The 13727-nt window shown below is 35.1% G+C and overlaps 1 protein-coding gene and 1 long non-coding RNA gene across 2 annotated transcripts; one reads left to right on the forward strand and one right to left on the reverse strand.

The window, feature by feature from the left end:
* The first annotated feature begins 5457 nt into the window (after positions 1-5457).
* Positions 5458-10361, forward strand: LOC147394580 (protein CLAVATA3 INSENSITIVE RECEPTOR KINASE 5-like). Its single transcript, XM_086453543.1, has 11 exons — positions 5458-5891; positions 6010-6142; positions 6258-6329; positions 6416-6559; positions 6660-6731; positions 6842-6901; positions 7007-7104; positions 7331-7477; positions 7566-7907; positions 8465-8844; positions 9661-10361. Exons 1-11 carry the CDS (start codon positions 5789-5791, stop codon positions 9982-9984), a joined length of 1875 nt encoding a protein of 624 aa, XP_086309669.1. The 5' UTR covers positions 5458-5788; the 3' UTR covers positions 9985-10361.
* Positions 10362-11688: 1327 nt separating this feature from the next.
* Positions 11689-12518, reverse strand: LOC147394581 (uncharacterized). The gene is made up of 3 exons (XR_015181379.1): positions 12255-12518; positions 12080-12127; positions 11689-11975 (listed from the first exon to the last, which is right to left on the reverse strand). It is a non-coding gene; the product is annotated as an uncharacterized LOC147394581 (long non-coding RNA).
* Positions 12519-13727: the final 1209 nt, after the last annotated feature.

Genomic DNA, 13727 nt, shown 5'->3' on the forward strand with positions numbered 1-13727 from the left:
AACTTTGACTTATAGTCCCCATAAAATGCCAAGTGCTTTTTTATTCCTAGTTTGTTGAGACTCAATTTAAGCTAATTAACTTTTAAACCCACATTTTATTTTTTATTCAAGATTATTCCTTAACAATTCTTTGTAATTTGACAAAATTCAAGGGATCGATTTTTTTTGTCTATCAAGAATAATTTTCTAAAACCTAATAGTAATTACCATTTTACCTTCAAATTTGTTGTAAGCCTAACTAAAACAATTGACTGCAAAGCCCATAGTCTTTTGTGTTAATAACTAAGGTTGATAATGAATTGGAATTTATCCAGTATCCCATCTGATCTAAAAAAAAATAGGATCCATATTTAAAAAATGAGCTTTAGGATTGGATTTGAATTAAAATTTAAGACCCGATATGAATGTCATATCGATTTCGGATTAACCTCAATCTGATTCGATAATGATCTGATCCAATTAGCTGATAATACAAAACCTATTTTAATCCATAGTTCCTTTCTGAGTTAAACCAAAAAAACCCTAAAAAATCATTCTCTACCTTGGTCTCCAAAATGGTCTTCAACCACCTCAGAATTCCACCTCAATGTACGATCCTCTCTATTTCTCTCTTCTTTTTGGCACCACCAACTTTTACTTATTCTCAATCATTCACTTATTTTCTTTATTTTAAATGAGTGTAATAAGTAAAAGTTGAGGTGCTAATAGCAGCTCTACAAAATGGTGTTAGATGGACTGAGGTGATAGTTGGAGTTGATAATACTCCTATAGCCCCCTCAATTGGATCCCTAGAGAGGAGGACCCCGCCCCCGTTCGTCTTCTTCATCTGTAGGAACTACGAGATTACCTGAAGGATGATAAATCCTCTTTTTAATTTTTTTTAATTTTTTTTAGAGGATGTGTGGATCCATACCCTCCAACACATAACACGTGACTGAAGCAACCCCACATCTTGTAACTATGAAAATTATGAGACATAGGGCCTCTCTCTCTGTTGCAAAGTACAAAATGGTGAGTGGGGAGGGTTTGTGAGATGGAGGGACAAAGGTGGGCCTAGGAATGCCAACTGGTTTGGATGCTTTCATAATGTCTTCTTTCAGGTTCACGGCCAAAGCATATTTCATACGTGGTTCTTTCTCTCTAACATACAAATGGTCAAATTGAAGTGAAAGCTCTTCCCTACCATTCAAAACTACCAATTATTTCTAACTCATTAGGATTATGGTCAATGTTTCCACCCGACATGCTTGTTTCCTTTTTTACTCCATACAACCCATCACATATTTGACGCTAAATCCAGCCTATCAACACCATACATGTGTTTAGCAAATGTAGAGGAATTGAAATAACCTTTTGATGATGCTCACCAAGAAGATTCTATGGTCATCAAATTATAGAATCCAGCTTAGAAACATTACTATCTTTATAAAATTTTTATCCATCTTGACATTCTTAATCTCACGAAAAATATTAGATATGATGAATTGTACACTAGATCATCTTCATTTAAAGATTAGGATATATGATTTAAATATATAATGAGATTGATTAGAGTTTAATTCTTGTTATTTTTTATTTTAATTATTTACTATATAAAAAAGTACATTTGAATATGGTCCCTTCACTATGACCGATCAGTATGCAATATGGATTTTCTACTATTAAGATTGTATTGGACATACAGATATGAGTTCCTCCACCTCATCCCTAGGGTTAGCCTAGTTGGACCACCTTGTCTAGCAACAACATCAAATAATAATTAACACACACATGCTATGGAATACTCTAACCCTACAACTAGAGTTGCCAATACATGTAAAAAAGATGAAAGTAGATTTAATTGATTTGATATTTTATTTAAGAATGGTGGTAATTTGACTCTACCACACGTGGCATACTCAATACTCCCCTAACGTGGCATGTGCTAGAACCATAGACTTTATGCCTCGGGATATAGAACTTTAGAAGAATGTTTTCAGTATTACACATGGGGCTGTTAGATTATCATTACTCTTTATATAAACCCTAACCTAGAGTTATAAATGAAAGTTAAAAACAGAAGAAGTATCGATTAACCTAACTTGATATTTTATATAAACCCTAACCCTATAGTTAGAAATGGAAGTAAAAACAAGTGAAGATTTAACCTAATTGAATTTTATATAAATAAAGGGATACCAATGATGCATTAATTGCAACTAATGAAGGGTTGAGAAGAAAAGAGACCATATGTCTTCTTGAATATATAATGATAGTGGTTCTTAGAATCTTGGGTCCACCTATTGAAGTGGTTATTACCTATTGGTTGGTGGTGATGGGAGAAAGAGAGAACAAAATCCAAGTGGTTCCAAATCATTGGCTCTTAATCAGTAATCACTAGTGATATATATATAAGTCATATTAGATAAATTTAAGGTTATACTTTATTGTATCATCACAACTGTACACATGGCAATCATAGCAGGGGTGTATCCACCATTCTATGATCCCACCTACAAGGCTAGTGCCCAAGAATGCCTAACCATTTGTTCCTGATCCAACACTACCATCAGGTTTTGTTTTCGGCATCCATCAGGGTTTCAATGAAAATTAGAGATAGCCCTTTGTCTTAAACTTGAAGACATAAGCCTGGACTTTGATCTTCCATGAGATACTGAGGAACTTTAGTGAAATAAATACCTAATTGATCTTCAACAACTTTAAAAAATCCTTGATTTTCCCTCCAAATATCAGTGTTTATTACAATGGTTGATTTTGTTTCAATTGTAATAACACAAATTTGCCCAAAAATTCCATGATTTTGAACTTCAATATCTTTCGTTTTTTGATGATGGGGGTATCCGAACTTATATCCGACTAATGGGATCAAAAGAGCAAAAGTCAAAGGCTGGGCCAAGGCATGTGGGTCCCTTCCCTCGGGCATGTGCAATGCCCACACATCACTCACATAGGATAAGTGAGGGTGCACCCTCACTTGTGGCCCCGAGGAATTAATGCTCATACTGGATATCAAACTCATGACCTATGTGAACTTAGATATCTTATATCTCCACTTAATGGATATTATTATTATTTTTGTAACTGTGATATCTGGCCCTCTTAGAACATCTAACTAATCCTCGGGGCATGTGCAGTCCTTTCCCTCGACATACACCAAGTAATTTCTGAGATCAATCCCTGAGGGGTGGCCCCTTTAGGGGAATTCGAACTTGAGAACCCCACTTCTTGAGACATGGTCTTGGCCATCTCATCACATGGGTTTGTTTTGTTTTTTTTTTTTTTTTTTTTTTGGGGGGGGGGGGTGGGGGGGGGGGGGGGGGGTCGTTTACTAAATCTTAGCAACTCTATAAGCATGAATTAGTTGTTTTTAAGGTGTTGGTAACCTATTTTCAAATAGATCTGAATTACTTTTAATAAGGGCTTACAATGGATTTTGATATATACTACTTATTTATTTATTTATTTGTTTTTTGGGATTATTTCTTGAATCTTAACAAAATTCAAGTGAATTGACATTGTCATATGGGATCCCCTCCAAGATAACAACCACTATGTGAAAATTGAAAAATTCTACAAGAAAATTTGACTGGTCAAGGCCTATGAATTTTAGAAACCAAAATTTAATAGCCTAGGGCCATCGTAACTTGTGATTTTCCTAAATTCGACGGTTTAGAGCTATCAAATTTCTCTCATTCTTCATTAATTTGACGGTTTCGATCTGTCGAAAGAAAACATTCGATGATGAAAATTTTGATGCTATGGTCCGTCAAATTTTACAAAATTCAACAACTTTGGGCTGTCAAATATGAGCTTTTTTTCACATTGTGAACACCACTAGAGATTCACCAATCTTAAAACCACGACCAAATTTTGGGGAAAAAAAAAGCAAGAGTTCTTCACTGAAGTTTTGGTTAAAAAATAAAAATGGTTTTTGGCAAGATGCCGAAGACGAATGTTTTGAAACATTTTTCTTAATCTCTCATGAAATCGCAAGAGATATCTCTAATATTTACCAAAACCTAGAGGGTATCTCAAAACTCAGTGCAACATGGCAAATTTTGGTGAGACCAACACTGGCATAGATATTTGTGATCAGCACCTTAGGCATCCTCACAAATTTACTATCATCCTTCTCGTTTATATACTCGAGATTGTATGGTTGGCCTATAAAGAGCAATAGAACAAGTAGATCCTCTCATAATTGAGAGAGTGAGAGAAAGAAGCTTTTACTTTTAAATTGTTTGCTCTTTCGATGTGTGCGTTGGAAGGACTGTCTGCTGACCGTGCAGACAGTGTGAGTGTGCTGAGAATAGTTGTTGTGGAATCAATAAAGCAAAGAACCCCAACTCCAACCCCATATTTAAAGGAAAAAACATAAACTAAACACATTAACAAAGATCTCATGAGGGCCTCTCTCACATCATCAATCCCAAGCCCAATACCTCAAGATTCCCACCTTTTAATTCTTTAAAAAAAAGATGGTATTTGAGACTTTAATGGATGGCCAAGCTCAGGGAATGTTGGATTCCTATAGAGTGGAAGCAAACCCAAAGCAATCCCACTCTCAATCAATTTTATTATTTTTTTTCTCTCTCTCTCTACCTGCCATTTCTTCTTTAACTTTAAACAACCCAATAAAACTCAACACTCATCTCTATGCAAATGGGTCTTTGATTGATTGACTGAATGTCCCTCACAAGAATTGGGAGTTGCTATTGGCACTCCAAAATTTTATTACACTCCAATTTGTTAAATTATCTATCACACAGTAATTAAAGATTAAAAAAACACTCTTGAAAGTTTGGCTCAAATTATAATCTCAATATTACAAAACATTATAACACTCATTTAAATGATTTCAATTGTTGTTTATAATTATGATTAGATTCATATAAAATCCTCCAACCCAAAAATTGGAATCTAGCAAAAAGAAAAAGAAAAAAAGAAAAGCTCAAAAAAGAAAAAAAAAGAGAGTTTCTATTGACACTCAACTTTTACTTTTTCTCACGACCATTTCTTTTTCCCAAAACATTTACAACTTATGTCCAAATTTTGATTTCAGTACATTGTTTATTTTTATTCCCAAAACATATTTTTCCAGTGAATTCGTCACTTTTATAGCCAACGAATTTGTTAATAAATTACTAATGATATTGTCGATAAGAAAAAATTGTTGGTATTTTATCAATGAATTTATAAATTATAAAAAATTAAAAGTGACGAATTCACTTATAAAAGCATGTTTTGGGAATTAAGATGAATAGTGTACTGAAATTGGAATTTCCTCATATTCAACGCAAGAAATGGAGATAAACCCTTTACTTATTTTAAGTTTTAATTTTAAATGGGGTGTAGTAAGTAAAAGTTGGGGTGCCAATATCAGTTCAAAATTTTTATTCAAGATTAGCTCAATTTCTTACTAACTTTTTAAGTTTAAATCCTTGGAGTCGAGTAGAGAATGCCACATCATTTCTCCTCTTTTGATTTTTCCTATAGATTTGGTTTAGTTTGTTCAAAGTTTCTTTGCTTTTATATATTCTTTTCTTATACTCTGGTGAAACCAGTGGAATGCATGTTGGTTCATCTCTCTTTACTACCAAACCTCTTGTCTCTTTCTTCTTGGGCCTGACAGCAGGTATGAGAAGAATGAAGAGAGCTCTACTACTTGTTGGCCTCTGATGTAAATCTTACCGAAAAGAAAAGAAACCCATTTGAGGAATTTGTTTATTTCTTCCATAGAACCAATTCTATCCCTTCCTCATATCTTCAGAACCAGTTCAATCGTTCAATGGGAGCTAATAGAAGTAAAATTGTTTTCTGTTTTGTGAATTTATTTTGGTTTTGGATTTCTTCAAGTGCTCTGCTTTCTCCCAAAGGTGTTAACTTCGAAGGTAATTTGAATATTTTCCTTTTTTTTTTTGTGTGTGTGTGCAATTTGGGTTTGTTCCATTTATCTTTAAAGAAATGTAAAAATTGAAGAAATTTTTATCTGGGTTTTCATCATTACAGTGCAAGCTTTAATGGGTATTAAAGAATCTCTTGAGGATCCTCATGGTGTACTTGGAAATTGGGATGAAAATGCTGTTGATCCATGTAGTTGGACTATGGTCACTTGTTCTCCTGAGGGTCTAGTTATTGTTCTGTAAGTTTTAATTAAAAAAAAGAAAAAAGAACCCATCTTTTTATTTGTTAATTTGTTCAAATAAGAGATTATTTTCTTCAAACAAGTTGATTTAATGGTGTTCTTGTTGTTGTAGGGGAACTCCAAGTCAGAATTTAGCTGGTACTCTTTCTCCAAGTATAGGGAACTTGACAAATCTTCAAAATGTGTAAGAATCCTCTCTCCAAGAAAATAAAATTGGGTTTTTCGTTAATGGTTTTCTACTATTGGTTTTAATGGTTGGAGTTCTTGCAGGCTTTTACAAAACAACAACATATCAGGACCAATCCCATCAGAGATTGGGAGACTTTCAAACCTTCACACACTTGATCTTTCAAATAATTTCTTCACTGGTGAAGTTCCCAATTCTCTAGGCCACCTTAAAAGCCTCCAATACTTGTAAGTAGGAAAATTGATGATTTCTTTTATGAAGTTTTAATTTTCTCAGTCTTAATCTTTGGTTTGAATCTAAGTATGGGTTTTTAAATTTGGATTATAGGAGGCTTAATAATAATAGTCTCTCTGGAGCATTCCCTATGTCTTTGGGTAACATGTCACAACTTACTTTTCTGTAATTCTCTTGACCTTCTTTGTTTAGTTTCAGTAAAATTATTTACTTCCTCTTTATAAAAATCTTTATCCATAGAAGTTTGATTTGGGTTTGTTTCATAAATTTTCTAGGGACTTGTCTTACAATAATTTAAGTGGCCCTATACCAAGGTTTCCTGCTAAAACATTCAAGTAAGTCACTCTTACAAACAATTTCTATTTAGTCAAGATCATTGAGTACTGAAATTATTTCATATATATATATATATATATATTAAATTTCTTTTTGTGATTCAGCATTGTAGGAAACCCTCTGATCTGTGCAACGGGGTCCGAAAAAGAGTGCTATGGAACAACGCTGATGCCACTTTCGTACAACTCGAGTAGTTCACAAAGTAAGAAATTTTGTAATTTTGAAGCTTTCCTACTACATAACTCTTTAATCATTTCTACTAACTTTTGTATCTTAAAATTTGAAAATCTTGCCACCCTTTCAGCTACCCAATTCAGCCATTTATGTTATTTGAATTCTGATTTCTGAGTTTTATTTTCATTTAATTTCCATAATTTTCTAAGCGAGTGTTTCAACTATTCTATCTCTAATTCTCTTTCCTTCTTAAGATCAACCTTTTGGAAGACCCAAAAGTCACAAATTAGCAATTGCTTTTGGTTCGAGCCTCGGGTGCATCTGTCTACTAATTCTTGGATTTGGTCTCCTTCTCTGGTGGAAGCAAAGACATAACCAACAAATATTCTTTGACGTTAATGGTAAGTAAATAAAATTAAAATGAAGAAACCAACTTTGAATGGCTAACCTATCCTTCTCACTAACACTTAAACATCTTCAAATTTTCAGACCAACATCGTGAGGAGGTTTGCTTGGGTAACTTGAAGAGGTTTCACTTCAGGGAGCTTCAAGTTGCGACGGAAAACTTCAGTAGCAAAAACTTGGTTGGTAAGGGTGGTTTTGGAAATGTCTATAAAGGGTACCTCCATGATGGGACTATTGTGGCTGTAAAGAGGCTCAAAGATGGAAATGCCATTGGAGGGGAGATCCAATTTCAGACTGAAGTCGAGATGATAAGCCTAGCGGTGCATCGAAACCTCCTCAAGCTTTGTGGGTTTTGTATGACAGCCTCGGAGAGGCTTTTGGTTTACCCCTACATGTCTAATGGTAGCGTTGCTTCTCGTCTTAAAGGTAAATAAATATTTTGTTTTTCTAGATCATAATTCAAAATATTGTATCGACCTAAACATTGAGCCTAAAACATTGAAATTTCATGATTGTCTTGGAATGTTTAGAGCGTCTTGATTTTTCTTGTGACACAGACATTTCCTTCTTGAGATCGTACTTTAAAACTTGTTTCTAGAATGCCTGTGAATCTTGTTGAGTGTATATTTTCCTCCACTCTCTGGTGTGTCATACCCCAGTTAAGGCCCATGACTCTCTTATATTCATATTTCTCCCCCTTCCAACAGATCGGTCTTTTGGAGTAGTTGGTTGGTTAACATGGTATCAGAGTGCTAGGTTTGTATAGGTCACGGGTTCGATTCTTTCCACACTTATGCGTGTATATTTTTCTCCATTCTCAGGTGTGTCATACCCTAGTTAAGCCCTGTGTCCCTCTTATATTCAAAGTTCCCCCCCTCTCCAACAAATCGGCCGTTTGGATTAGTTGGTTGGTTAACAAATCTTGATGTCAAGTAATTGTACTTAACTTTACCAATTCTTTTATTTTGTTTTCTCTCTTATAGGAAAGCCAGCCTTGGATTGGAGTACTAGGAAGAGAATTGCGTTAGGAGCTGCGAGGGGTCTATTATATCTTCACGAACAATGCGATCCAAAGATAATTCACAGGGATGTGAAGGCTGCCAATATATTGCTTGATGACTACTGTGAGGCTGTGGTAGGAGACTTTGGGTTGGCGAAGCTTTTGGATCACCGGGATTCACATGTCACAACAGCTGTGCGGGGCACAGTGGGACACATAGCTCCTGAATATCTCTCAACAGGTCAGTCCTCTGAGAAGACCGATGTTTTTGGCTTTGGGATCCTTCTCTTAGAATTGATCACTGGCCAGAGAGCTTTAGAATTCGGAAAGGCGGCAAATCAGAAAGGAGCCATGCTTGATTGGGTAAGCATTAGTTCCTCTGTAGTTGATTGAATCATTTTAAACTGCTAAAATTATCTCTTGTTAATTTAGTAGAGCTGCTATTGGCACACCAACTTTTACATATTACACCCCAATTGAAAATAAAGATAATAAGTAAATGGTTAAGAATATGTAAAAGTTCGGGGGCCAATAGAAGTTGTCTCATTTTTTCCCTAGATTTTTTTTTTGGTTTAAGATTTTATATGAGCCTAATCATAAATGTAAACAACTACTGAAATTGTTTGAACGATTGTTGTAATGTTGAGATAATAATTTGAACCAAACCTTTATAATGTTTGAATGGTGTGTTTTAATCTTTGATTGGGGAGTGATATATAATTTATGAAATTAGGTTGTAATAAGTAAAAGTTGGGGTGCCAATAACAGCTCTCATTTCTATCACACCTCAATTAAAGATTAAACACACTCTTCAAATATTACAAAGGTTTGGCTCAAATCATAATCTCAACATTGCAAAACATTATAACCCTTGTTCAAACAATCTCAGTAGTTGTTTACAATTATGATTAGGCTCATATAAAATCCTAAATCCAAAAATTATAAATCTAGCCAAACAAAAAAAAACACAGAGAGCTTCTATTGGGAAACCCCAACTTTTATTTATTCTCAATATTCTTTATTTTTAGTTGGAGTATAATAAGTAAAAGTTGGGGTTCCAATAGCAGCTCTCTAATTTTGAGAGAAGCAACCATAACTTCTTAAGACTGATCACCACCTTATAGCATGTTTTGGATTTTTTTTTTTTTCATTCCTCTTGACATTAGTTTATAATCACAGGTGAAGAAAATTCACCAAGAAAAGAAGCTTGATTTGCTTGTCGACAAGGACCTTAAAAACAATTATGATCGGATAGAGCTTGAGGAGATGGTTCGAGTTGCATTATTGTGCACTCAGTACCTTCCAGGGTACAGACCCAAAATGTCTGAAGTGGTTCGAATGCTTGAAGGCGATGGGCTCGCTGAGAGATGGGAAGCTTCTCAGAGAGCTGAAGCTACCAAGTGCAAAGCAGCCCATGACTTTTCATCATCAGAGCGATACTCTGATCTCACCGATGACTCTTCATTATTAATCCAAGCAATGGAGCTCTCGGGACCGAGGTGAATTACTTCTTGGAAAAATAAAATTAAGAAATAAAAAAGAAAAATTAGAAATGCATGGTTGAATCATCAATTCGAAAGAAATCTACTTTTATCGAACATGTTGTATAGTAGTAAAGTATCAGCTCGACAATGGGTAGCCATGGTAATGGTTGAATGTATAGAATTAGATATGAGGAGCTGACATTATATAGAGTGGTTCATGTTGTTCTTTTTCTAATGAGAGAAGAATATTTGTGGGGATGTCAAGTTACAGTTATGAGCTTGTAAGAATAATGTTCTTGACATGGGTTCTGATTTTTTTTTTCCCATTAATATCTCAAGAAAAATGATAAGATATAAAAGAGATAAATCAGAAATTATGATTATGAGTTGCTTGTACTTTGTACCTTAGTTACTTTAGTTTCCTCCTTTAGCATATACAATTATGTATTTTTTACTTAAAGAAAGTGTGATTTCAACTTTTTGAATGGAAGTGTAGGTTTAAATATGTCATCACTTAGCTCCAAAGAATTATTATTGATGAGAGAATACGTCCAAAATAGCAATGATGATGTTCTTTTTTTGAAGAGTAATCGGGGATTAAGGAAGATAAGGAAAAAAGAGATTTACAGTCTCACATAGGGGGTCCCAATGGCATCCTCGCTTACAATGGGCATCAACTCAGTAGGAAGATCAGAAGCCAAAATAATCCTAGTGTCTTGAGAAGTTAACAAGGAAGATCCGCAGGCCCGTTGGTTTCTTTGAAAGGGAAATTGAAGTGAAGGCTATCGTATGTAGAGCATAGGGCCCAGATTTTGTTTGCTAAAGGCTTGACTTTCCATGGGCATTGAATTTCCTTATTAAGGATTTGAATAGCTGACATTGAGCAATTGTAAGTTCAATGATTGAGCTATTGAATATCCTACAAGATTGCTTTGAATTCGTGCCAAAGGACTGGTTTTCCTATAGAACATTCCGCAAGAGCACTCATTCTTAACAATGATGATGTTGAATTGTTGATGATGGTTAATCTTGGTTTGATACCAAGAGTGAGAGTAAAAGTGTCTTAGAGACATTAGAGCAATTCCAACGCACTTGAGATCGAGCTTTGCATCTTCTCCCAATTGCCATTTTAGAGAGCCAAAGCCTTTTAAAGGGACTCCAATGCACTCGGGCTTTGGCTCTCTACTTTGAATTTTTTTGAAGAGAGACATAGAGAAAGGCAAAAGTAGAGAGTAAGACTCTCTCTTTCTTTACCCGTTGGCGGAAAAATACGATGTCGGTTGAGTTCAGATTTCATTATAATTGAAGTTTGAGTAGAATTAAAAAACTATTAAAATATTTATGGAGAGCCATTTTGGCTAGTACCGTTGGAGTGCAAACCCTTTGAATAGGCAAAATGACTGTCCATAATAGATGCCCACCAATTATGCCTATTTGCGTTGGAGTTGCCCTTAGGAGTTACTCTTGCACTAGCTAGGAGTGTACAATAGCCAACTCAATTTCTTCATAGTCATATAATTTGTTTAAGTTACACATTGTGTTTGTGTTAGTTGGAGTGTTATTCTAATTATGTTATAATTAGATTTCTCATCGAAGTGAATTTCATAGTTATATTAGGATAGTGGTAACCAACCACTATCTCATTATGTTTAGAAACCCACTCCACCTCTAATATGAATCCCAATTGATCTTTAGTCTTTCTCCTTATATATTTGGGGGGAGGCGTTCAGCGCCAACTCTTTTAACAGTCGTTTTAACAAATAAAACTCCATCGTTGGATATAGAGAAATTGTACGGTCGAGATTGAATTAAATAGCATCTGCGTCTAAGTATGAATTTATGAGTTTTTTACAGCGTCATCCCTCACTTTTTTAGTAATTAGTGCCACCTCCCTGCCACAATTAAAACCCTATTGCTGTTTAGAACAGAGAACAGAGAGATCTCGTTCTCTCTAACAGTTGAAACCCACCCTTCTTGCTCGCTCGAGCCCTCTCGTTGAAACCCTCGAGCCTGAAAACAATTGGAAGAACTAAACTCTTTCATAATCCCTTCAAATAGGATATCAGTTATAATGTTTTAAAAAAAAAATATATTCAAGTTTTATTGGGGATTACTTCCAATTTTGTTTTCTTCCCATTTCCAATCAACCATTCCATCCCTTTCTGAGCAGAACATAAAATCAATTACCAAATTATATTCTTTTCATCTAAAATCATTCTAAGGTTACAATCAGAAAGAATAAAAAAAGAAGAAAAAAACAATTATATGTATTTAAGCAGAATCACTTACAATCTCAAATCAAAGAAACCCAAATGGCCAAATTCGATTAACTAATATAGCTTTCTTATTGACTCCTTTACCTTGAATCAAGCTGAAGTGTTTCTATCAAGGGTTATTAACCAATAATTTGCTCTGCAGTTTTTGTGTGCGGCTCAGAAAAAATAAAAGATAGCCAACGAAACTTAGCAGTAACTCAGCTGAAATTGCTGCAACTCGGCCGAGCCGGTGCTAAACTCATATGAAGTTTTTACTGACTTATCCATGGCGCCTTAGCCACCACATTTTAACAGCACCCTTGAGATGACTCGGTCAAGCCGCCACCAGTTCAGGTAAGACGGTAAACCTTGTTATGGATTTCTACTTCTTTTTACAATTGCAAGTTAAAATCAATCATAAACTTCGAAAGATTTGAAAAGCAAGCTAAATAAGATTGAATTAGAGAGATATATATATATATATAGTGAGGTTCGAGGGAGGGTTTCAGCTGTTAGAGAGAACGAGAACTCTCTGTTCTCTGTTCTAAATAGTAATCGGGTTTTAATTGTGGCAGGGAGGTGGCACTAATTACTGGAAAAGTGAGGGATAGCGCTGTAAAAAGCCCATAAATTCATACTTAAACGCAGATACTATTTAATTCAATCTCGACCGTCCAATTCCTCTATATCCAACGATGGAGTTTTATTTGTTAAAACGACTGTTAAAAGAGATGGCGTTGAACGCCTCCCATATTTGGGTATTGCGTTATGTTATATATAGGGCCAATTCTTGGCTTATCAAATTTTAGGAAGTTGGTGAGAGATTGAGTGTAGAGTATATTATAAACATCATTGTACATTATTTTTCCCTGTCTTTGTGAAGAAAAAAGCTCTGTTGTTTTGTCTTGTGGATGTAGGCTATTTTATATATATAACGGAGGTGTCCGGACTTACATATGACTAGGGGGACCAGATCAGCCAGGGACGAAACCAAGGCATATAGGACCTTCCCATGAGTACGTGCAATGATTGTGCATCACACGCACCCGGTAAGTGAGGGAACGCCCTCGTGGGTGGCCTCGAGGAAATATTGCTCATACTGGGTATCAAACACACAACCTACAAATTCTCACCGCTTATTGGTTGTAGGCAATCTTGTCGAACCACATAAATCTTTCTCTCATGTGATTGCTTTTATTTCTTTCCTTTTCTTTTATTCTTCAAATCTATCATACCATATTTTTTTTTATGACATCTGGTATCAGAGCACAAGTTGCTGGTGATTCGTAATTGCCTTAGATTCGTGGAATTGTTCATGTTGCAAATCTCTAAGATGGGGGGTTCTAGTTCTACGAAGTTTTTTTTTTTTGATTGGTAAGCTGAGGTTAAAAGGACCTCTCTCTAAAAAACACTACTATCGAGCGAAAATACAAATTAGATCTTCTTCTACAATTCTTAGAAGATCTTGAGGAATATTAGAACTATCATGAAAGATAAAAAAACCCAT

Source organism: Akebia trifoliata, chromosome 9, assembly GCF_017979445.1.
Source record: "Akebia trifoliata isolate Shusen 1 chromosome 9, ASM1797944v1, whole genome shotgun sequence".
Classification (NCBI taxonomy): Eukaryota; Viridiplantae; Streptophyta; class Magnoliopsida; order Ranunculales; family Lardizabalaceae; genus Akebia; species Akebia trifoliata.

Excerpts from the sequence above, each read along its gene's own strand:
- LOC147394580 (XM_086453543.1), top strand. The coding sequence starts at position 5,789 with ATGGGAGCTAATAGAAGTAAAATTGTTTTCTGTTTTGTGAATTTATTT. Across the intron at positions 6,330-6,415 it reads TTGACAAATCTTCAAAATGT|GCTTTTACAAAACAACAACA; the intron begins GTAAGAATCCTC and ends GAGTTCTTGCAG. Across the intron at positions 7,908-8,464 it reads CGTTGCTTCTCGTCTTAAAG|GAAAGCCAGCCTTGGATTGG; the intron begins GTAAATAAATAT and ends TCTCTCTTATAG.